Source organism: Thalia democratica, chromosome 5 (genome assembly GCF_965202585.1).
Source record: "Thalia democratica chromosome 5, ktThaDemo2.hap1.1, whole genome shotgun sequence".
NCBI classification, from domain to species: Eukaryota; Metazoa; Chordata; class Thaliacea; order Salpida; family Salpidae; genus Thalia; species Thalia democratica.
This window is the reverse complement of record NC_139169.1, coordinates 69655639-69675349: the sequence shown is the minus strand read 5'-3', so window position 1 is coordinate 69675349 and position 19711 is coordinate 69655639. Positions and strand designations below refer to the sequence as shown.

At 24.7% G+C, this 19711-nt stretch overlaps 1 protein-coding gene across 1 annotated transcript; it reads left to right on the top strand.

The window, feature by feature from the left end:
• The first annotated feature begins 1078 nt into the window (after window positions 1-1078).
• Window positions 1079-18831, top strand: LOC145836808 (uncharacterized). Its single transcript, XM_082944580.1, has 22 exons — window positions 1079-1491; window positions 2689-2753; window positions 4789-4948; window positions 8259-8356; window positions 8423-8561; window positions 8936-9012; window positions 9514-9583; window positions 9769-9866; window positions 10119-10235; window positions 10389-10502; window positions 10668-10772; window positions 10863-10967; window positions 11769-11873; window positions 11980-12084; window positions 12251-12340; window positions 12424-12528; window positions 14141-14245; window positions 14339-14416; window positions 15080-15178; window positions 16355-16471; window positions 17375-17438; window positions 18211-18831. Exons 1-22 carry the CDS (start codon window positions 1133-1135, stop codon window positions 18368-18370), a joined length of 2535 nt encoding a protein of 844 aa, XP_082800706.1. The 5' UTR covers window positions 1079-1132; the 3' UTR covers window positions 18371-18831.
• The last annotated feature ends 880 nt before the right edge of the window (window positions 18832-19711 follow it).

Below are 19711 nucleotides of genomic sequence, written 5' to 3'. Positions count from 1 at the left end.
AACTAATAAAACTAAAAAATTTAGATCTAAAATACATTTTTTTTTAATAAAATATTTAAAAATTAATATCTCAAAGTCTATCTTTAGTTTGAGCTTAAAAATTATTAGATACAAATACAATATATCTCACTTAAAATTAAATCTATTTATGTATGTATATATATAGCTTTTTTAAAACAAACTATCTTTTTAGACTTTACATATTACTCTAAAAACATTGAATTTTAGTCTTAAATTATGGTTTAACAAAACATTGAATATTCTACAGTTTCAGTTTAATATTGGTGTGACATCATGCTAGATCATTACATTAAGTTTTTATTACAATTTGCTATGGTAATTTAAAATTTCTTTAGAAAATTTATTTTTTTATCTATCTCTCTTTTTTTGAAATGAAGTTAAATGCTGTGGGGGAGTTGTAATTTTTGCTGTTACTAAGAATAAAAAAGGTTATTAAAAAACATTATATGTTAACTAGAAGATGAATAAAATTATTAAAAAATCATTGATCAATTATATATTTTTTTAGTCTTTTTCAAGATTTTCCTTGCAAAAAAAGGCTGGTTTTAAATTTTTCCAAAATCAAAAGCTAGTTTTTATTGCTTAAATTTTTTTTTTCTAGAAAAAATTTTGATTTCTTTTACACATTGTCCTTGTACTATTGTTATGATTTTTTCAATACCTAATTTTAATTAAAACTGTTATTTTCTGTTTTTCACTTTTACTAGTTTATATCGGTTATTTTTTTATAAATTTAGGCTAGTTTTACTCAGGCTAGTATTTTTTTCTCTTAAAAAGTGGTAACCATGTTATTAAAAAATTAAAGTGTATGTTGGTTATAAGCTTCTTGAATTGATATATTTTATATTTTTCACTTCTAAGAGTAGGGGTAGCTGTTAAAAAGTTGCTAGAATACTATGTTGATGATTAAAATTATTAAAACTTTTTTTGTTTTCAAAAATTAAAATGTGAGACATGTTATTTTGCAAACAAATATAGTCTGTTACTGCATATTGTATTCAAAATCAATTGTTTTAAATAAAACAACAGTGATCATTGCTTGTATATTTCTAAGTTATAGACTTTGTATTTATAAATAGTTTGAATTTTATTACAAAAGCTAGATGCTGGTATGGGTAAATTTTATTTTTCACGTTTCCGAGATAACTGGTTTCAAGATGATGCTCTAAAAGATTGGATTGAAAAAGTTCCAGAAGATTACAATCAATTTCATTGTAAGTGGTGCAAATTCACAGGTGTCTTGTCCAACACTGGCAGAAAAGCTCTCAAAGTACACATGGACACAATAAAGCATAGAAGGAATGATCCAAGCAGAAAAGGTGGAATTGTAAACATCGAAAAAGCTTTAGCTTGCTTAAGCTCACTGAAACCTACTCAAATCATGACATCTCCTTTATCTTCAAGCCCTTCTTCTTCAACTTGTAAGAATAGTATATTCTGTCCTAAAGATGCTACTACTGCTAAAACTTGGTAAGTTTAAAAAAACTATTTCTTTTAAAATCAGCTGTGTATTGTACTTTATTTCCAGGATAAAACATTGCAGTTGATTTTTTCAGAACTATCTATTTATTCAATTATTTTGTTTGTTTAAGTGAAGTTGTTATTTAAGCCTTGTTATATATTTTTTATAATTTGAAAAAATTAAGGGCATAGGGTGGAGGTAAAAGACTTTTTTTTTGAAATTTAATCCTAATTGATATAGTCTGACTAAGCTACAAGATTTTTTTTACAGATTTTTAAAAGTCAAAATTTTTTTTGAGATATAGCTGGTCAAAGTTGGAGGCAACAATAGGATCTTTGTGGGAGGTGCAAAATAAAACGGCAAATAACTAGAAATCACTAAAACCTATCTTCTCCTACGTTTTTTGAGATAACTTCTTCAAATTTTCAGGAAATGTTCTTTGCAATATTTAGAAAATTCTGTTGGAACAAAGTTTAGAATAAATATAAATTTTATAAAAAAAAAAAAAAATGTTTTAATTTTTTATTTTTTAAATATAATTTTTATTTTTCAGTTTAAAAAAAAATCCTCTGACAGAATTTTCTAAATATATCAATTCAAGGAACACTTCCTAAAAATTTGAGGTATTTATCTCTAAAAACGTAGGAGAAGATTTTTAGTGAAATAGTCTATTTTTGCTGTTTTAGTTTGCGCCTCCCATAAGAAACCTATTGTTGCCTCTGACTTTGACCGGGTATATCTCAAATATTATTTTGATTTTTTTAAAATTTGTAAAAAGCATAGATAAGTAAAAACTTTAGAAATTAAAATCAAATTTCAAAAAAGTGTTTTATCCCCTCTAAGCGCTTAATTAAGTTTTGTAAGTCAACACTTGTAGTAAAGTTGACTCAGTGCATTTTGAAATTAAATGATAATATAATTTATGTATCGATATGTCTAATGCTAAAAAGTTTCATCAACTACAAAAATTTTGTTTGAAAATTAAAAAATGAGAATTTAGTTATTGCTTTTATTGTTAATATCAACTTAAACGTGTACTATTCTAATTAAAAATGTTTTTGTTTTGGTAAAGCAACTTAAAGTCAATGAAAATATTTTAAAAAGTTTAAACTACAATTCAAGTACTCTTTACAAATGTGTCTAAATCATGAAGTTGCTTTTTGTTATATTGTTCTATATGTTAAAAGTTTTTGTATTTTTTATAGTTCTTCTAACCTGAAAAGCATCGAAAAGGACTCATGTGAAATGAAAAATTTAGCAAGTGCTAAAAGTAAGTATTTAGATTTCAATATTCATCAAATAAACTTTTTATTTAATAACTTGTTTAAATCCCAATTTCAGCTACAAAGTTAATATTTTTTAATTATTTTACAACCTTTTATTTACTTGTATATATCATAAAAATTCTAGAAGTACTTTCAATTTGTGTTTTCTCACTTTTCTAAAAAAGACTTTTGTAATTATCCTCGAAAAATAAGGGTAAAGTAGATTACAGTATTTTTAAACTTATACTGATGAGATAATATTTTTTTCTACATCTTATAATTTAAAAACAACAAATGACAAAAATAGTTCCTTTTAACTGTTTAAATAAAATAAAAATCATGTTTTTTTCTCAGTATTTGATTTTCCTTAATCCTTTTTATTGTGATATTGATTTTTATTTTTTTTTAAGTTTACTCTTTTTCAATACAAATAGAACATTTACATTCTTATGGACTTATTCACGTTTTTTATTTATTTTTTTGTATTTTAGTGTTTACTTAAAGAGTAAATTTTACTAAATACTTAATTGATAGAATAACCCATAAAAAAATTCTTAATCAGAATGTATATCCATAAAAGAAAAAATAAAATAAACCGTCATAATATAATGACAGTGCGGTTGACACAAAAATTTGTTTTTTAATAGTTAAATTAAGTTTTAAAATATATATTTTTAAGGATTCCATTACACCTTTAATCTAAAGCGATCAGATTCTGTTTTGGTATAAAATATTTTAAGCATAAGTTCATTTTTCTTGTTTTACTATTTTATATTGCTAAAACTAAACTTTATATAAGGTTTACTATTTAACAATTGATAGCTCTTATTAAGGTTGTAGGGGGTAATCATCTTTTTTACAGTTTAATCCTATTTTATTGAATTTTAATTAAGCTACAAGATGCTTTTTACAGATTTTTAAAACTAAAAATAACTTTTGAGACATATCAGGTTATAGTAGAATGCAACAATATGTTCCTTATGGGAGGCGCAAACTGAAATAGCAAAAAAAGACTACTTCACTAAAAATCTATATTCTCTTACGTTTTTTGAGATAAATGCCTTAAACTTTTAGGAAATATTCCTTGCAATATTTAGAAAATTTTGTTGGAATGAAATTAGAAAAATTGAAAAATATTTTAATAAATAAATTTTATAACAAAAAAAACATATAAAAACCTTTTTTTTGAATATTTTATAAAATTAATATTTAATTTTTTTTAATTTAATTTTTTTAAATTTATTGTATTTTTTAATTCCATTCCAAATGAATTTTCTAAATATGCAAGTAACATTTTCTGTAAGTTTAAGGCATGTATCTCAAAAAACGTAAGAGAAGATACGTTTTTAGTGAAATAGTTTTTTTTCACCATTTTAGTTTGTGCCTTACATAAGGAACACATTGTTGCCTCCTGCTATTACCTGATATATCTCAAAAATTATCTTGAATTTTAAAATCTGTAAAAAGCATTTTGTAGCTTTGTTAAAATTCTATAGAATAAGATCAAATTGTGAAAAAAGTGATTTACCCCCATATACCATTAACTATAATCTTAGTACAAATACTATTTACGTTATAAAATAAACAGTATATACATTATTGTCATAATATTTATTATTTTATATTTATTTTATGTTTGTCTTTTAGCAGTTATTTACAATTAACTTATAAAAAATGTTGTTTGATGAATAATGTATATTAAAAATAACATTTGAAATTACAGTACTAAAATCTGGTTTTATTGTTGCAAAATTTATGATAGCTTAGATTAACCTTAAACCAAGTTACATACTAGTACAATTGAAAGGATGTTCAAGGTTAATTTCTACTTACATTTAAGAATTTGTTGAGAAACATTTACAATATGTTTTTCACAAAGTATCAGTTATCAAAGTTAACAAAATTTTGTATTAGAAGAACTGTTAAAAATTATTTGTTATTGATCGGTAAAATTTTCTAAATCTTATTATTTTGGATAAATATATATAATAATAAATGAATAACATATAAGGAAGGACACCTGTTGTTTGGTTTTTTCAGATGTCAATTCAAATGCAGCTGATTTTTGTCTACCTGATCAAAATGTTGAGCCCTCTTTAAATTCAAAAAAGGTTGAAGTTATACCTTCTCAGTTTATTGAACAAAACAAGGACAAAGGGAAACTTGTAATAAGTCTAAAGTCAGCAATAGAGGCTAAAAAGTAAGTTTTTGTGTTATTTAATTTTTAGTAAAAACATAAAGTTTAACTTAAGTTTCTTTTTTAATTCATATTTTTGTTTATGATTTTTGTTTTAGTATGATTTCTTTGGTAATCTATAAAAGGTCAAAATAATTTGATTTAATTTTTAAAACCCCTTTTATACTAAAATTTTAGACTAGTTTTTTATTAGCTTACTTGAAAGTTATCCGACATTTATGACTGATAAAGGTTATATTTTTGTTGGGTAGCTGTCAAATTTGCACGAGGGGTAATTTTGTGCCCTTGTGCAATTTAGTCCCCTCATGCAATTTTTACCCCTTCCCATTTTTGTTTTATACTTTAAACTCTATGATAAGTTAAATTATCTTTTTAGATTTGAAATAAGCTAATTTTAAATGTCAAAAATCAAATTATTTTATTTTTGATTTATTTTGTTATGTGATTTCCTGTTTAAGTGGCCTAGGTTTTGATGCCTAGGTCCATCATATGGACAATAAACTTACAATAATATAAATAAGTCAAACCATGTTAACCTGTTACCTAAGAAAAAATCAACTAAAAAAAAAGTAAATCAAACATTAATATTAATGATAAATAATATATTATTTTTAAACTATACTTTTAATAGATAATATTGATGTTTACTAACCAATTATAGTTTTTAACTTTCTTGACTAAATTTTGTACATAATTTTAGTTTTCTACTTGATATATGTACATTAGGGTGCTTATAAAAACGGTGACCTTTGAATTTTTAGCTGAAAATTTTTTTCACCTTGGAAAATTTCGCAAAAACCTTATGTGCGAATTTTAAACTGATTTAAAAAAGCTTTTACAGAGGCTATTATAAATTTTTTGTATACCAGCCCAATGCAAACTGTGAGGGAGCCAAAAAATTTAACTTTAGAATTTTTAGCTGAATTTTTTTTACATGTGGCCAATAAAAAATGTTTGCCAAAAACCATGGTGTACAATTTAAGACAATTTCAAGAAAGTTTTTTAAATAAAATTTTCGATTTTATTTAATTTTTATCCATTTTTGTAAGTTTTCTTGAATTTTCATACTTTTTAAAGCAAAAAATGCCACCATAAAACAATATTTAAATCATTTTAATTGTGCACAATGTGTTTTTGTAATGATCGGCGACATTTAAAAAAAAATATTCATCAAAAATTCTTAGGTTGTTTTTTGGATCCTATAGTTTTCATTGGGGTGATTTTAGAAAATCTAAAATAATCTCTTAAAAATTTTTGAATTTACCTTTAAATTTGCACATAGAATTTTTGCGATATTTGACAAGGTGATAAAAATTTCTAGTTGAAAGTTCAATGATTGCTGATTTTATAAGTACCCTAATGTACACAGGGTTGCCATTTTACCTGGAAACCTGTAAAAATATGGATTTTGAGAAATTTTGAAAAAAATCTGTAAAAACCTAGAATTTTTTAAGTTTGACTTTTTGTTAATTTTTGAAAAATAGATAAAATTAAAATACTTGTAGTTTTTACTAACTTTGTGGTTATGGAAACTATAATGTTATAAAATTAACTTTTTGTTGATATTGTAAGTCAATGGAAGTTATTAGGAAAGAAATGAAAACATTACGTTGTACTTGTAACAAAAGTAACAAGACAAAATTGCACAAAGACTTATTTTGTACCAGGGGTCAATTTTGAACAGAGGGAAATTTTTTCACAGAGAGTCATTTTTTCACAGAGAGTCATTTTTGCACGAGAGTAAAAAGAAAACAGAAAACATTTACAAAAACACAGAAAAAAAACTATAAGATAAATTAATAAAAATAACAAAATTAAAAAAAACTTACTAACCAAGGGTAAGGGTTAGGGGTAATAGTGAAAGTAAAAATAGTAACTGATACAAATTATATTAAAAAAATAAAAAAAGGGTATATAAAAAGAATTAAGTTAAATAAAAAAAAAGCTTCTTCCGACCGAGGGTAAGTGTTAATAATGATAGTAAAAAAATCAATAAATAATAAGTTACCAACATAAGGAGTAACAACGAAAGTAAAAAAAAACTTTTGAAAATTAATATTTATTACAAAATTTAAAAAATAATAATTAAAATTTCAACCCATGCAAAAATGTCTCTTTGCAAAATTGTCTACTCGTTCAAAAGTGTCTTTAATGTTTTACAAAATGTTTTACAGAAAAATATGAAGTGAACTTGAAACTCTTCATATTTTTAAACAAAAAGTTTAGTACACTAAACAATACACATTTTGTATGTTGTCATTCTTCTATTATAACACAAGATATGAATTTAATATACTTCAGACAAAATAATTTTTTTCTTAAAATTAAAAACAAAACTTTTATAAACTTGAAAATTATTATGTAGATTAGTTATAATCTATGTATGTTTAAATGAAATAGCAGTTACACTTGCCTTTTTATTTAGTATACTTGTATATTTAGTATAATAAAGACAAAAAATGACTATTTCATTAAAAATCTATTTTCTACAGTTATTTACTAATCTTTCTCAATCTTTTTCAGTTTAATATTTACTAAACAATCCTTTTACAAATTTGAGTATAAAAACTTTTTTTCTTATAAGGTTGAGATTTTTTTTAATTATTACAAAAGGTATTTTTTTATACTGTAAGAAACATTTTCTAAAAATTTCAGGTCTACAGCTTAAAAAATAATGAAGAAGATAGAAATTTAGTTAATTTTTTCAAAATTCAAAGAACAATGTTCTTGAAAGTTTTTGATTCTATACAATTGTATTGGATTTTTTTGAAAACTTGTTATATCTCATAAGTTAAACCTCCCTATGCCCTTATAACTTTGTTACCTTCTTATGCTAAATATTTGTTTTATACATATTTTAAAGTTTTATATCGCTTAGCTTTTAAGCACTTCACGTATAGGAATACGTCAGCCTTATTTCAAAGAACTGGACAGCTTGTGTTAAATTAATAAATGCTATATTTGCTCAAAACTATTTACAAACTCTCGCAGTTTTGTGCACTAAAACACTCAAAAAGATATTTTTGTTGTTAATATGAACATTTACAATCAAGATATGTTTTAGTTTCAATTTTTTAGTTATTTTACTTGTTGTGTTTTTGCATCACCGTCTTGTCTTTGTTTTCTGTGTTTTGTAATTTGTACACAATTAGTTTTTAATGCACAACATGTGTAGCCAATTTAAGTCTATAGCACGCCGATTATTATTTATTTTTGGTTATTTTTTAGTTAAAACAAAATAACATGAAAAATAAATTGATTATAAAGTAAAAGTAAAAATTTGTAAAAGTTTTAATATAAACTTTTAATTTAGCAAAAAAAGAAGCAAAAAAGATTTGGAAAATCAAGAAGCATCCTTGGAGAAATCAATAAAAACTCCTTCAACAAATCCTACTTTTGCTAGTAGTACAAGTTAGTATTTGCTTTGTTACCTTCAATTGTTTGTAAAACTAATAAATGTGCACTTTTATGCATCAGATGTCAAAAAGCCAACTTCACTGCCAAACATCAGCAACAAGGCAACTGATAAAACCGGTGTCAATTCGTTGAAAATAGCCAAACAAACCATGGAAAGCTTCACAAACAATAGTGCCACCCAGAATTCTGATGCTTTGGAGTTAGTTTGATTTTAAAACTTTTAAAAAGTTTTATGTTGTTTTTTTTTCGATGGTCAGTAGAGATTAAAAGGTGAATAAGCAAGTATTTTTACTTAATCTTGTTTATTTTATAAATGTAAAACTTTTTGTAACTGCCTAAATAAAATCATATTAGCTTTATTTTACTAATTGTTACATGGTTATGAATTGTGTAATTAACACTCCACTTCTATTTAAAACTCATCCACTAGTTTTAATACAAAAATTTTCTTAAATATGTTCAACATTTGCTATGATTTGCTTTAAAATGTTTTCCCTTTCTGTGGAATGAGAAAACAACTGTATTTTAGTTTTATTTTTTCTGAACTTTTTTTTAAGTGTAAAATGTTTTTAGCTCAGAAGATGACGAAATAGCAATGACAGGTGATGAAAACTCAACTGACGACTTTGGAGCAACTGCTACGCATAAAAGTATGTGGTATTATTTGTATCGTTTTACGAAATTTTGTAGATCTTTCTGAAAAGAGATAATACTAGTTTAGATGAAATAAGACAGAACTAAAAGTTGAGTATAAAGTTTACTAGAGATAATTTGTTGAATTTTTGTAACATTTTTACATTACAAAAATTGTAACATGCATATAATTTGTTGGCTTACGCACCAAAAACTTTACGACAGGTTCAATTTTAAACTAATGTCATCAGTACTCAACAAGTTTGGGTAAAATGGTGATTAAAAGTTATTTTAAGTGAATACTAATTTATTACTTGTTGGATTAATTTTTAAAATAGATAAGTTTAACTTTAGCAATATTTAAGTTTAAATTTGACAACTTCATGCACGCATGTTGCTTGGTTTGTATAAAAAAATTGTGCTGTCAATTTTTATTATATTAAACATGGTATTATAAATTTTAAGGTCTTAATGATTAAATTTTATTGTTATAAATTTATAGATAAGTTTATTTATAGGTAATACTGAATCTTCATCAAGTTTATCAAATCATGAGATTAAATCTGAAAAATCGAATGATGCTCCCATGTAAGTATAGTTGTCATTTGGTTCAATGATTTTAATTTACAACAATCAATATAATGACTATTATTTACAATAGTTATATAAATAAAAAATTGTCTGTAGTGCTAATCTTTTAATTAAAATAAAGTAAGTGAATGTATGTTCTGCGTTCTCATTATTTTTTACTGAAGTATTTTAAAACTCAACAGACTAGAACCTCCAAAAAATCTGCTTGATGATTTATCGAAATTAAGCGCAGTGGAACTAATGAAAAACATCAAGAACATTTTTTATTGCGATTCACCCGGTAACTGAGTCCTTTGTTTGATATTTAAAAGTATGATAATTTTAGTTGTAATAAAAAACACATTTCAATTTAAAAATATACTTTTACAAAGCAAAATCAAGTGTTTTCTTTATTTAAGTTTTCTGAACCAGAGAGATGTTTATTTTAACATTAGTTTGTAATTAACTTTATTTAAACTTGTAACAAGAGGTGTTATATAACAAAATACTTTTTTTCATGGTGCTAAATTTAAATAATTAAAATATTTTCTAGTAGAAGATGACGACTATTCAAATTCGATCATCGAAAGCAAAAAAGTAGTCGAACCTTTCAAGCAAATTCTACCTCAAAATTTTATAATACCTCCATCTACAGGCTTAAAACGAAAGAGTTAGTTTTCTTTATTTAAAGTTGTATGTTTTTCTTGAACGAATAATTTTATTTTAGTTTTGAAATACTAGGAAAATAAAATATTTTTTTTTGAAATTTGCTTTTAAAAGATTTAAATTGTTGTTGTTTTTACAAAAAAAAATTTTTTTTCAGTTGTCGTAAACAACGTTCTACCAAAAAAGAATCAAGCTGAACCTGGTAAAAAGTTCAGACCTCAGCTTATGATGCCCAAGCTTCTAGATAAACCTACAGGCTTTAAACCAATAAGTTAGTTTGTTTTATTTAATAAGAAACTACTTCGAATGATGACTGCTTCAATTTTACTCTTTATAATTTTAGCGCAATTCAAAATTAGTTTTACTTTAAAACTCTCAATAGAATAGTTTTTTTTTTCATAAAAAAGATTCAATCTCATCAAAAATACTTAAACAGCTAGCCTGAAAAACATAATTGGAACTAAAAATAGAAAGATTACTGTTAGACGAAATGAACCTGAAAATTCAACAGCAATTCAACCAGCAGGATTTAAACAATTAAGTTAGTTTTAATTTGTTTGTATATAACTCATTAAAATATAACTTTGAATCTTTGAAATTGTTAAATTTTTTTTATTTCGTGTTCTTCTAGTCAACTTGAGAGATGTTCTTGGTAAGAAGAGTTCAGAAAAGTCAGTTGTAAACAACAAACCTCAAGTTATAAAGCCTCTTCAATGTTTGAACTCCAAACCAATAAGTAAGTTTTTTTATTTGATAGTTTTCCATTACTTTAAGACCATAAGAAGTCCGCCCTCTATATTATAAGTTACTTTTGTTTTGTGTAGTTTTGTTTATCAGTCAGATTTTTTAATGCTCGATAGATATGAAGTAATATTTAAAACACTAATATAATAAATCGACGTTTTTTTTTCAATTTTGAGGCTAAAACAGACTATTTTACTAAAGATCTACTTTCCCCTACAATTTTTAACCAATTTTCTTTAATTTTGACAGCTAGTCCAATACTTCTATCTAAAATGTTCACCAAAAAAAATTGTTATATTTTGTTTTAGCATGTCCAAGCTGTAAAATTATTTTAGATATAGTAGCATAAAAACTGAGGTCCTTATCTCGAAATATAATAATGTATATAATTTTTAAGTGAAATTTTAAAATACAGAGACTATTGACAATTGAAAATTATTGTTTTTTTTATAATAATTAAAAAAAATATTACTTGACTTTAAACTCGTATTGAAAATTATTGTCAATACGTTTCTATCAGAAACTTTCTACTAAACAGGCTATACCTCAAAAATTTGTTTGAAAACTTTATATTTTGTAAAATACTAGTGATAAATACTAGTATAAAATAGTTATACTTTTTACTTTAAGCTAGTTAAACTTTTATAGAGTAAAATTCTTGATCCCTTTAGCTTTAAATAACGGTTTAAGATTTTAAGCACTAAGCGAAAATTTTCCTGTATGCTTTATAAGTTACAAGTAGTTATCTATCAAAAAGCAGAATTAGTTTAACTTCATTCTAAAAATCATACAGCTGGCTTGAAGAGTATAATTGGATATAAAAATTCAGTCAAACCGGTGTATCAAGTTCCATATCAGGGTTCAAAATTAGCTAAACCAACAGAATTTCAAAAAATAAGTAAGTTTAAACACTATTTATTTTTACTTCTTTTAAATACAATGTTTTCATATTTCTAAATCTTTATACTGTTTTGTTTAGTTTTTAAACCTAACTACTATTTCAGTTAACTCGAAGAATGTTGTTGATAAAAAAAATACAGAAAATGTTGTTAGACCCTTCAAACCTCAAATAATTAAACCTTTTCAATCTTCAAATTCCATTCCAAAATGTAAGTTTTATTTTTAGTAAATTTTTGTAAATGTCAATGACTGTATAATATTATGTTTAGAGTTTTTAAGCAGCTTGCAAATATTTTTGTTTCTCCTGTAAAAGTTCAAAGTAATTATCTAAAGAGAAAATAAATACTTTAATTCTAACCAAAAATATTTAAACAGCTAGCTTGAACAATGTTCCAGGGACTAAAAATGCAGACCAAATTGATAAACAAATACAATTTCATGTTTCAAAAAGTCAACCTAATATAAGTTAGTTAAATTTGGTTGTATTTATTTTTTAAACAGTTTTCAGTATATAATGTGTTCATTTAACTTGTATTTAATTGTTTCAGTTAACTTGAATAATGTTCTTGGTAAGAAGAATCCAGAAAAGTACGATAATCAACATCAACCTCAACTAATAAAAGTTTTCCAACCTAAAGAATTTCAAGAACTAAGTTAGTTTAATAAAGTTATTTATTTCATTTGAATAATTTTATGGTTTTAGTTGTTAATTAAAAAACTTAAGTTACCAACTTCAGCAAAGTAGTATAAATATTAATATTTATGTTTTTAAGCTTGTTACTTTGCGTTTTATGTAATTGAGTTTTATGAATGTTTTGCTCAATGAGCTTACTTATATAAATAAATCTTCATAGATGTATACAGTAACTTGACAACTAGGTACGCACTTGCAATTTCTATTTGGTTTAAAATAAAATAAAAAACCTTAAACTAGTAATACAAAAGCACTATATTGTAAAATAATGTGTACCATTCGGTTTTTTTATATCATAAGTTATTTTTATTTCTCTACGCCTCCCCCTCAACAGACTGTTAACTTACTTTGATAAATTTTGTATAAATGGGTTATGTCATATAAACAATGCTTAAAAATTATCATCTAATTGGTTGTACTTTCTTATAAATGTGCATTTACTATTTCTTTTTTGTATTTACTAAGTTATCGCCTTTTATATTAAACAAATAAGCTAAAACTTATAATAAGTTTTTTATAAAATTTACTTAGTTATTTTTTTTGTTTATGTTGTTTTTTTATCTTAAGTTTTTAAATATATATATATTTTTTGGTTTTCATCTTTTATGTCCTGTTTAAGTGGCTCAAGCTTTGATACCTGATTCCAATATTGCACAATAAACAATATAATAATACTACTTCATAAAGTTTAAACAAGTTTAGACTAAAAAACAAGAATATTACTTATGAGCTTAAAATTTTTATATAAAATCCAATATTTAAAACAAACACATTACAGTATATTTATTTAAAGAAAATAAAGAACAGTGAAATTAACATTTACACACCCAATGGCTATATCATAAATTTAAAAATCGTATAAAAAACGATTTTAATAAAAATGAAGATAACAATTGATCTGCAATTAATATTTACTTGAAACTAAATGCTTTTAAAAACTTCTCTGTTAGTGTAGCCTGTCGTTTTGGTTTAGCAAACATTTTTGTTGCCTTTTTCTTAATTAGAACTATAAAGTAGCTTTTCAGATTAACACAATTTAATAAAAGCATGATCAATGTATCCATTAAAACTTATTTATAACTAATCATAAGTATGTAGTTTATACATAATATAAAATTACTAATTACATAATAATGTTGTCTACGTAAGTTTTAAAGGTACAAGAAAATATATGATATGCTATAAAAAAACATTGGGTTGAATATAAACTACAAACATAAATATTTATATATAAATACATAAACTGAATAAGTACTAAATACTTCTAATAATCTTTCAATGAATATGTTTTGTTTTTATGATGAAAAAGTTTTTTTTAGGGATTTTGCTTTCATTTATAAATTTAAGTGGCCCCTTTAACTTGTTTGTATTAGGCTTAATATAGCTAAATAATTACCAAAATTTCTTAGGTACGCACTGCCGGGTTGGGTACGCACTTTGAACACAGCACAAAAGTTCAAAGTGCGTACCTAGTTGGCAAGTTACTGTATTTAGTTAAAGTTCAATTAAATAAGATATTAGTATTTTTAATCTTGATAAATGTTTTAAATATTCAAACAAAACTATTTCAGTTAATTCGAATATCATTGATGATAAGAAAAACTCAAAAAAGTTTATCAAACCATTCCAGCCTCAAATAATAAAGCCATTTCAGACTACAACTTTCAAACCAATAAGTAAGTTATTTGTTTTTTAATTTTTTATAAACACAATGTTTCATATTTACAGTTTATTAAGTGTACAATCATGTTTAACATAACATTATTTAGGTAACAATGACAATGATAAGAAGAATTCCCTTCAACAAGTTTTGAAGCCTTTTCAGTCTACAACTTTCAAACCAATAAGTTAGTTTGAAATAACTTAATTCTATAATGTATTTTGTAAAATACGTATAAAAACTTAATTTCAAGGTATAATGGCTTTAGAGTAGGGGTGGGTAGCGTACTGCCAGTTTAGTGAAAATTAACGGCTAAAATAAAGCAGCAGCTTGCGAGCATGTAAATCTGACTAAATAAAATTATTTTGAGACTCACACTAGATACTCTAAGACTTGAAACAAAGAATAATAATAAAAAATTAATACAACCTACGGGAAATTTGAAACTTGCGCTAGATATATTAAATAGCCAAATAAAGTTAGTGTTTTTTGAAATTAAATAGACATTTAATTATTTTCCTTAACTAGATGAAATTGAAACTTTCCGGCTCGCCAATGACTATAATTTTCACATCTGGCCCGCCGAGTAAAAACGTTGCCATCACTTACTTTAGAGGAACGATATTTAGTATTAAATTAACTTTTGTACATATCTTGATAGAAGTTACATACGAACTAGAAAAACGTAACAGCGCCATAAAATAAATGAGCAAGGTAATAACAGCCAGTTTGTATTTGTTTTGCCAAAATTGTTTTGCTATTAGTAGCAGCGTACTAGTATTAAAATAAAATAGTATAAAGTTTTTTTTTTCTTTGTTTACAATTACATATCTAAACTTTAATAATTTAGCAATCAAACGGAACATTGCAAGTTCTACTTCGCCGGCACCAGTGAAAACAAAGGTGAAAGAAACAATCCCTCCAGCTGTTGTCCAGTCCTCTAAGAAAAGTAACTGTTTATCTTTTCTTGAGCTGTAATTATTTATATTTAAAATACAGAAAAGAACAGTGTCTTTGATAATGATTAGAGCAGTTTTGATATTTTTATTAAACTTTTCAAGTTTTAACATACATACTTATTGATTTTTTTTTTGTTTTTATTAAATTATTTTCACATAACAATAGACTTACAACTGTTTATTAGCTTTGGATCCGAACAACTGGTTTATAAACTAATTATTTTTAAAGTTATCTACAAAGGAATGATATTGTTGTGTATGTTTTCATGAAAAAAAAAGTAGTAGTTTTTTTCAGTGATGTGTTTCTATTAAAATCAAAAAGTAATAATTTGAATTAAGAATGATAGATGTACCTGGTGGATAAAGTTAAATACTTACTAAGTTTTAAGCTTCTTGATAAATTTTAGAAATTATTTTGTTTACTTATTATTAAGACTTGACTCCTATAAACTAGTTTAGAGTTTTTTGAATGATTTAACTGAATTTCGGGTAGTTTGTAAAATTAATTTAGCTTGATTTAGATAATAGCTTTAGGTATGATTATTAAATATAAATATTTTTTTTATATTGTTTAAGTTATCTGCTTAATTCTTTAGTTCTTAGATTTTATTTTAACATTGTTTAATCTAAAATGTTTATTCTTTCAAGACTTTATTATGCAAACTAAGTTTCGGTTAAAGACCTCGTCAGTGCTTAAATAAAAAATTTAAAAACCAATTATTTCTTCTCTAGTAGTTGAGATCTCTTTATTTATTTTCTATTAATAAAAACATATGATATTATTTAATTTTAATAAAATTGAAAGTAAGTTTAATAAGTATTTAAAACTATGTAACTTGCAGTCAGTCAGTTTCATGTCAAACATAGTATATATAAGACTCACGATTTCTATATAAAAATTAAAATCGTTTTTATCACTATTAATTTTAAGTGTTTGAAACTTTGGTTATTAAGATACTTTTTTTATTTTTGCACTTCAACAAATATAACTTTTCAAAATTACATTTTTACAAAGAATTTACGAATGTGTATTGTAAATTAAATTAAATCATCGAAATTTCCAAACATCTTAATAACGAAAGTTGATATTTAGATAGTAATTGTGCTAACAGTTTAAACTTTTTATCAACAATTAACAAAGTATCTTCAAAATAAACATTATACAGAACTGGGAATATGCACGCCTGTCAGCAGCAAACACCCGGATCCGCTCCACGAAGACAAAACTGTCACCAAATTTCTCACTATGAGGGACATGAAAAAGCTGAAAGAAAAATCTGAGAGTAAGTTTTTCATACTTTGAAAATTAGTTACACCACAGAGTTTTTTTAAGTAACAGTTTTTACTTGTTTGATCTTACTTGATTCTTAATACACACTTCTACTAGAAATAATAAGTAAAATTGACTATAATTGAAAATGTTGTAGAAGCTTTTATTTGTAATTTTTATGTGATGCATCTAACTATACTTTTTATATAATTCAAATAAAGTGTTTTATTGTATAAGTTTTTATAAAAAACATTTAAAACGATTTAGAAGACACCACCTTAATTTCATTTATTTGTTAAAAGCTGTTACTAAACAGTTAAACCAAAGGCTTAACTTTTTAGGACGTTTCAAAGCTCTTTAAATTTTGTTAAACTACTAAAACTTACAATTTAATACTTTGATGAAGACACCATAAAATTGTTTAAATAAGTAAGTAAGCAGACTATAACGAAATACTTTTTTCACTGTTTGCTTTGAAAAGTGTAATAGAAAGTTAAAGTGCCTGATGTAAAGGGCATTATTAGTTTTTTTTCTCGAAAAAAGCAATTTAAATTTATTACTTTTATTACCCTGAGCCAGCCGAATTTATACATTGCAGGAGAAGTAACTAAAACCTGTTTGTTTAGTAATACGCAAAACAAACTTAACTTTTTTTTTATTCAATTTATAAATATGCTGGTCTTTGGTTGTGATAAGCTATCGTGAGATTTTTTCGTTGTTTCGTTATAATATATTTCTTAAATCTTTTCAACATTACCTTTAAAAAGTATATCTGCTTGAGTATGTACAACTGTTTTTATTTAGTCCGGCTGCTGAGCTGTTGCTTTTAAGGATTTGCGAATTCTAACAGTTTCAATTGACTCTATGACGTCATATTATAATTATGACATCAATAAACATTCTTTTTTTTTTTCAGACGACAACAGAAAGTCACCCGTCAAGAAAAAACGTCAGGATTACCACTGCGATATTTGCGGGAGGTTAGTAAATCCCATGTTATTTATTTCTCATCGTTTCAAATTAATGTATACTTCTTAACTTTCTTTTAGTAATTTGTTAAATTTTTAAAATTTTAACAAAATATAACATAAGCTCCTATATAAAATAAAAGGTCAGTTTTATAAAAGCTAACTGATATGTATCTTTTCTTAATTTTTTTAAGCTAAAATGCAATTTTCAAGAAATGTGCTTTGCATGGTTTAAAAAACGCTCTTGTAAGGGATTTAAAAGAATATTCGGACTCATTGTAAGAAATTTTAATTTTTAATCAAAACTAATTTGTTTTTTCAGTTATGTTCATACTTATTGTTTTTATTTCAAAAAACCTAGACAGAAAATTGTTTTAACTTATTGCTTTAAATCTGTAAAAAATAACATATTTTTAACAATTTAGTCTTTAAATCTTGTTTTGTCATAAACTATGCAATTAACTTCCCAACTTTTAGTATAGCTCAAAATTTACAAACTTACCAATTTAATTGTACTAAATGGTAAAAGCAACTGGTTACTAGATTAAAAGTTTATAAATAAAACTCATGGCCAAGAGATAAATAATTCTTCGTTGCCGTTTAATAAAACAATTTTCATTGATTCAACCAGTACAAACTTTCAGTTGTTTCGATTCGAGACATTTTGTATTAACAAACTGTTTCGTTTATATAAGTATTTTCAATTTTAAAACTTAATTTACGTTGTTTAAATATGTACCAAAATTACATGACTACGATTTTACCAACTAGTACCAATTTTCAGTTGTTTCGACCGAGTATCGCACTTGGAGGAGCACTACAGGAAACTGCACGCGGGAGCGAGACCTTTCAAATGCCCTCATTGCAGCACGCCTTTCATGAGAAAGCGACACGTGAAGAGACATTTGGAAAATACTTGCAAGCGTAAACCGGATGAAAGTTGAAAGAATTTTTACCGTAACTTCTTACACACAAACTTTGTTTTTGAGTTTTTAAAAGCCAGAGCATTTGATTTAAACGTATTCAAAATATAATTGATATTTTTAGGTAAGTTTATAATTAGAGTTTTATATTTTTGTTTATCTGTTTGAGCTTTAAAAGACCCAATTTTCATACCAATTTTTTTTTTCTCATATTCAGTAAATAAGTAAAACTTTTCAGTAAGAACGACAGTTTTTGGACTGAAAAATTTTTATTGAATGACGGTGTTTCGCTGCTTATAGAATAAAAAGTAACTCTACAGAGTCAGTGTTTGTAATAATTTAACCCTTTAGAGCTGTTAGCATTTTATTAGCTATGAAGCGTTGCGATTTGATGAAACATTTGCATACAAAAATTGTTAGTAAGAATTTAAAGCCTTATCACGTTACGTCTTGCTTTTAAGTTAAAGTTTTGGTACAAATCAAAATAGGAATAGGAAATAAAATATTTTATTTTTTTTCAAAATAGGACTATTACTCTTGTTGACTGTTTGAATTTCATTAGAGCTAACTTTTCTTTTTTGTTTCTTTATCGTAATAAAAAATTATGTTGCTAAAAACATACACTTATAGACTGTTATTTGTATTAAAACTTTTTAAACTTTATGTTAAAAAACTATTTAATTAATTAAAAAAAAAAAATATTCTTTTTTTGTTTTAGCAAATTGTACGACAAAAAATATGCTTTTAAAACCTAGAAAACTGACTACTAATCATTAAAATATATAGTCACTTACAAACCTTCTATACTGTTTTTAGTTTAGATACATTAAACTTGACTTATTGTATTATTTACAAATATTTTACATTTAATATATAAGTATGACAGGTAAATAGGTAGTTTGCTTTTTTAGCATTGAAGCTTGTAGTAATTCAAAAAATACTAGTTATGGTAAAAATACATTAGAAATTGTTGTCTTAAATCTAAAAACAAAATGCTTAATAAAACAATTTCTCGTTTGTTATAAAACTTTCAATTCTGCAGAAATAAATAATAGTTTATTTAATATAAAATATTCCTATTTAATTGTTGTTTGTCAATAATATTGATCAAGTTTTACCATCAAAAATAAAGATTTTGTTGTTTATCGCATTTTATTTATAAAACAATTGAAGAGAAAGTTTTTGGTCCGCGTTAAAATTTATGTTCGTTATTAGACCCGACAGATAAAGGTTTGAGATCCGTGGTTTGTATATGACTTACATTCATTGCAATTTAGAACTCGACTTATTTTTTGATTAAATAATGCTTGTAACTATTTAACTTATCTTGAATATAAAATAATTATTTTTTTCTTGAAATCT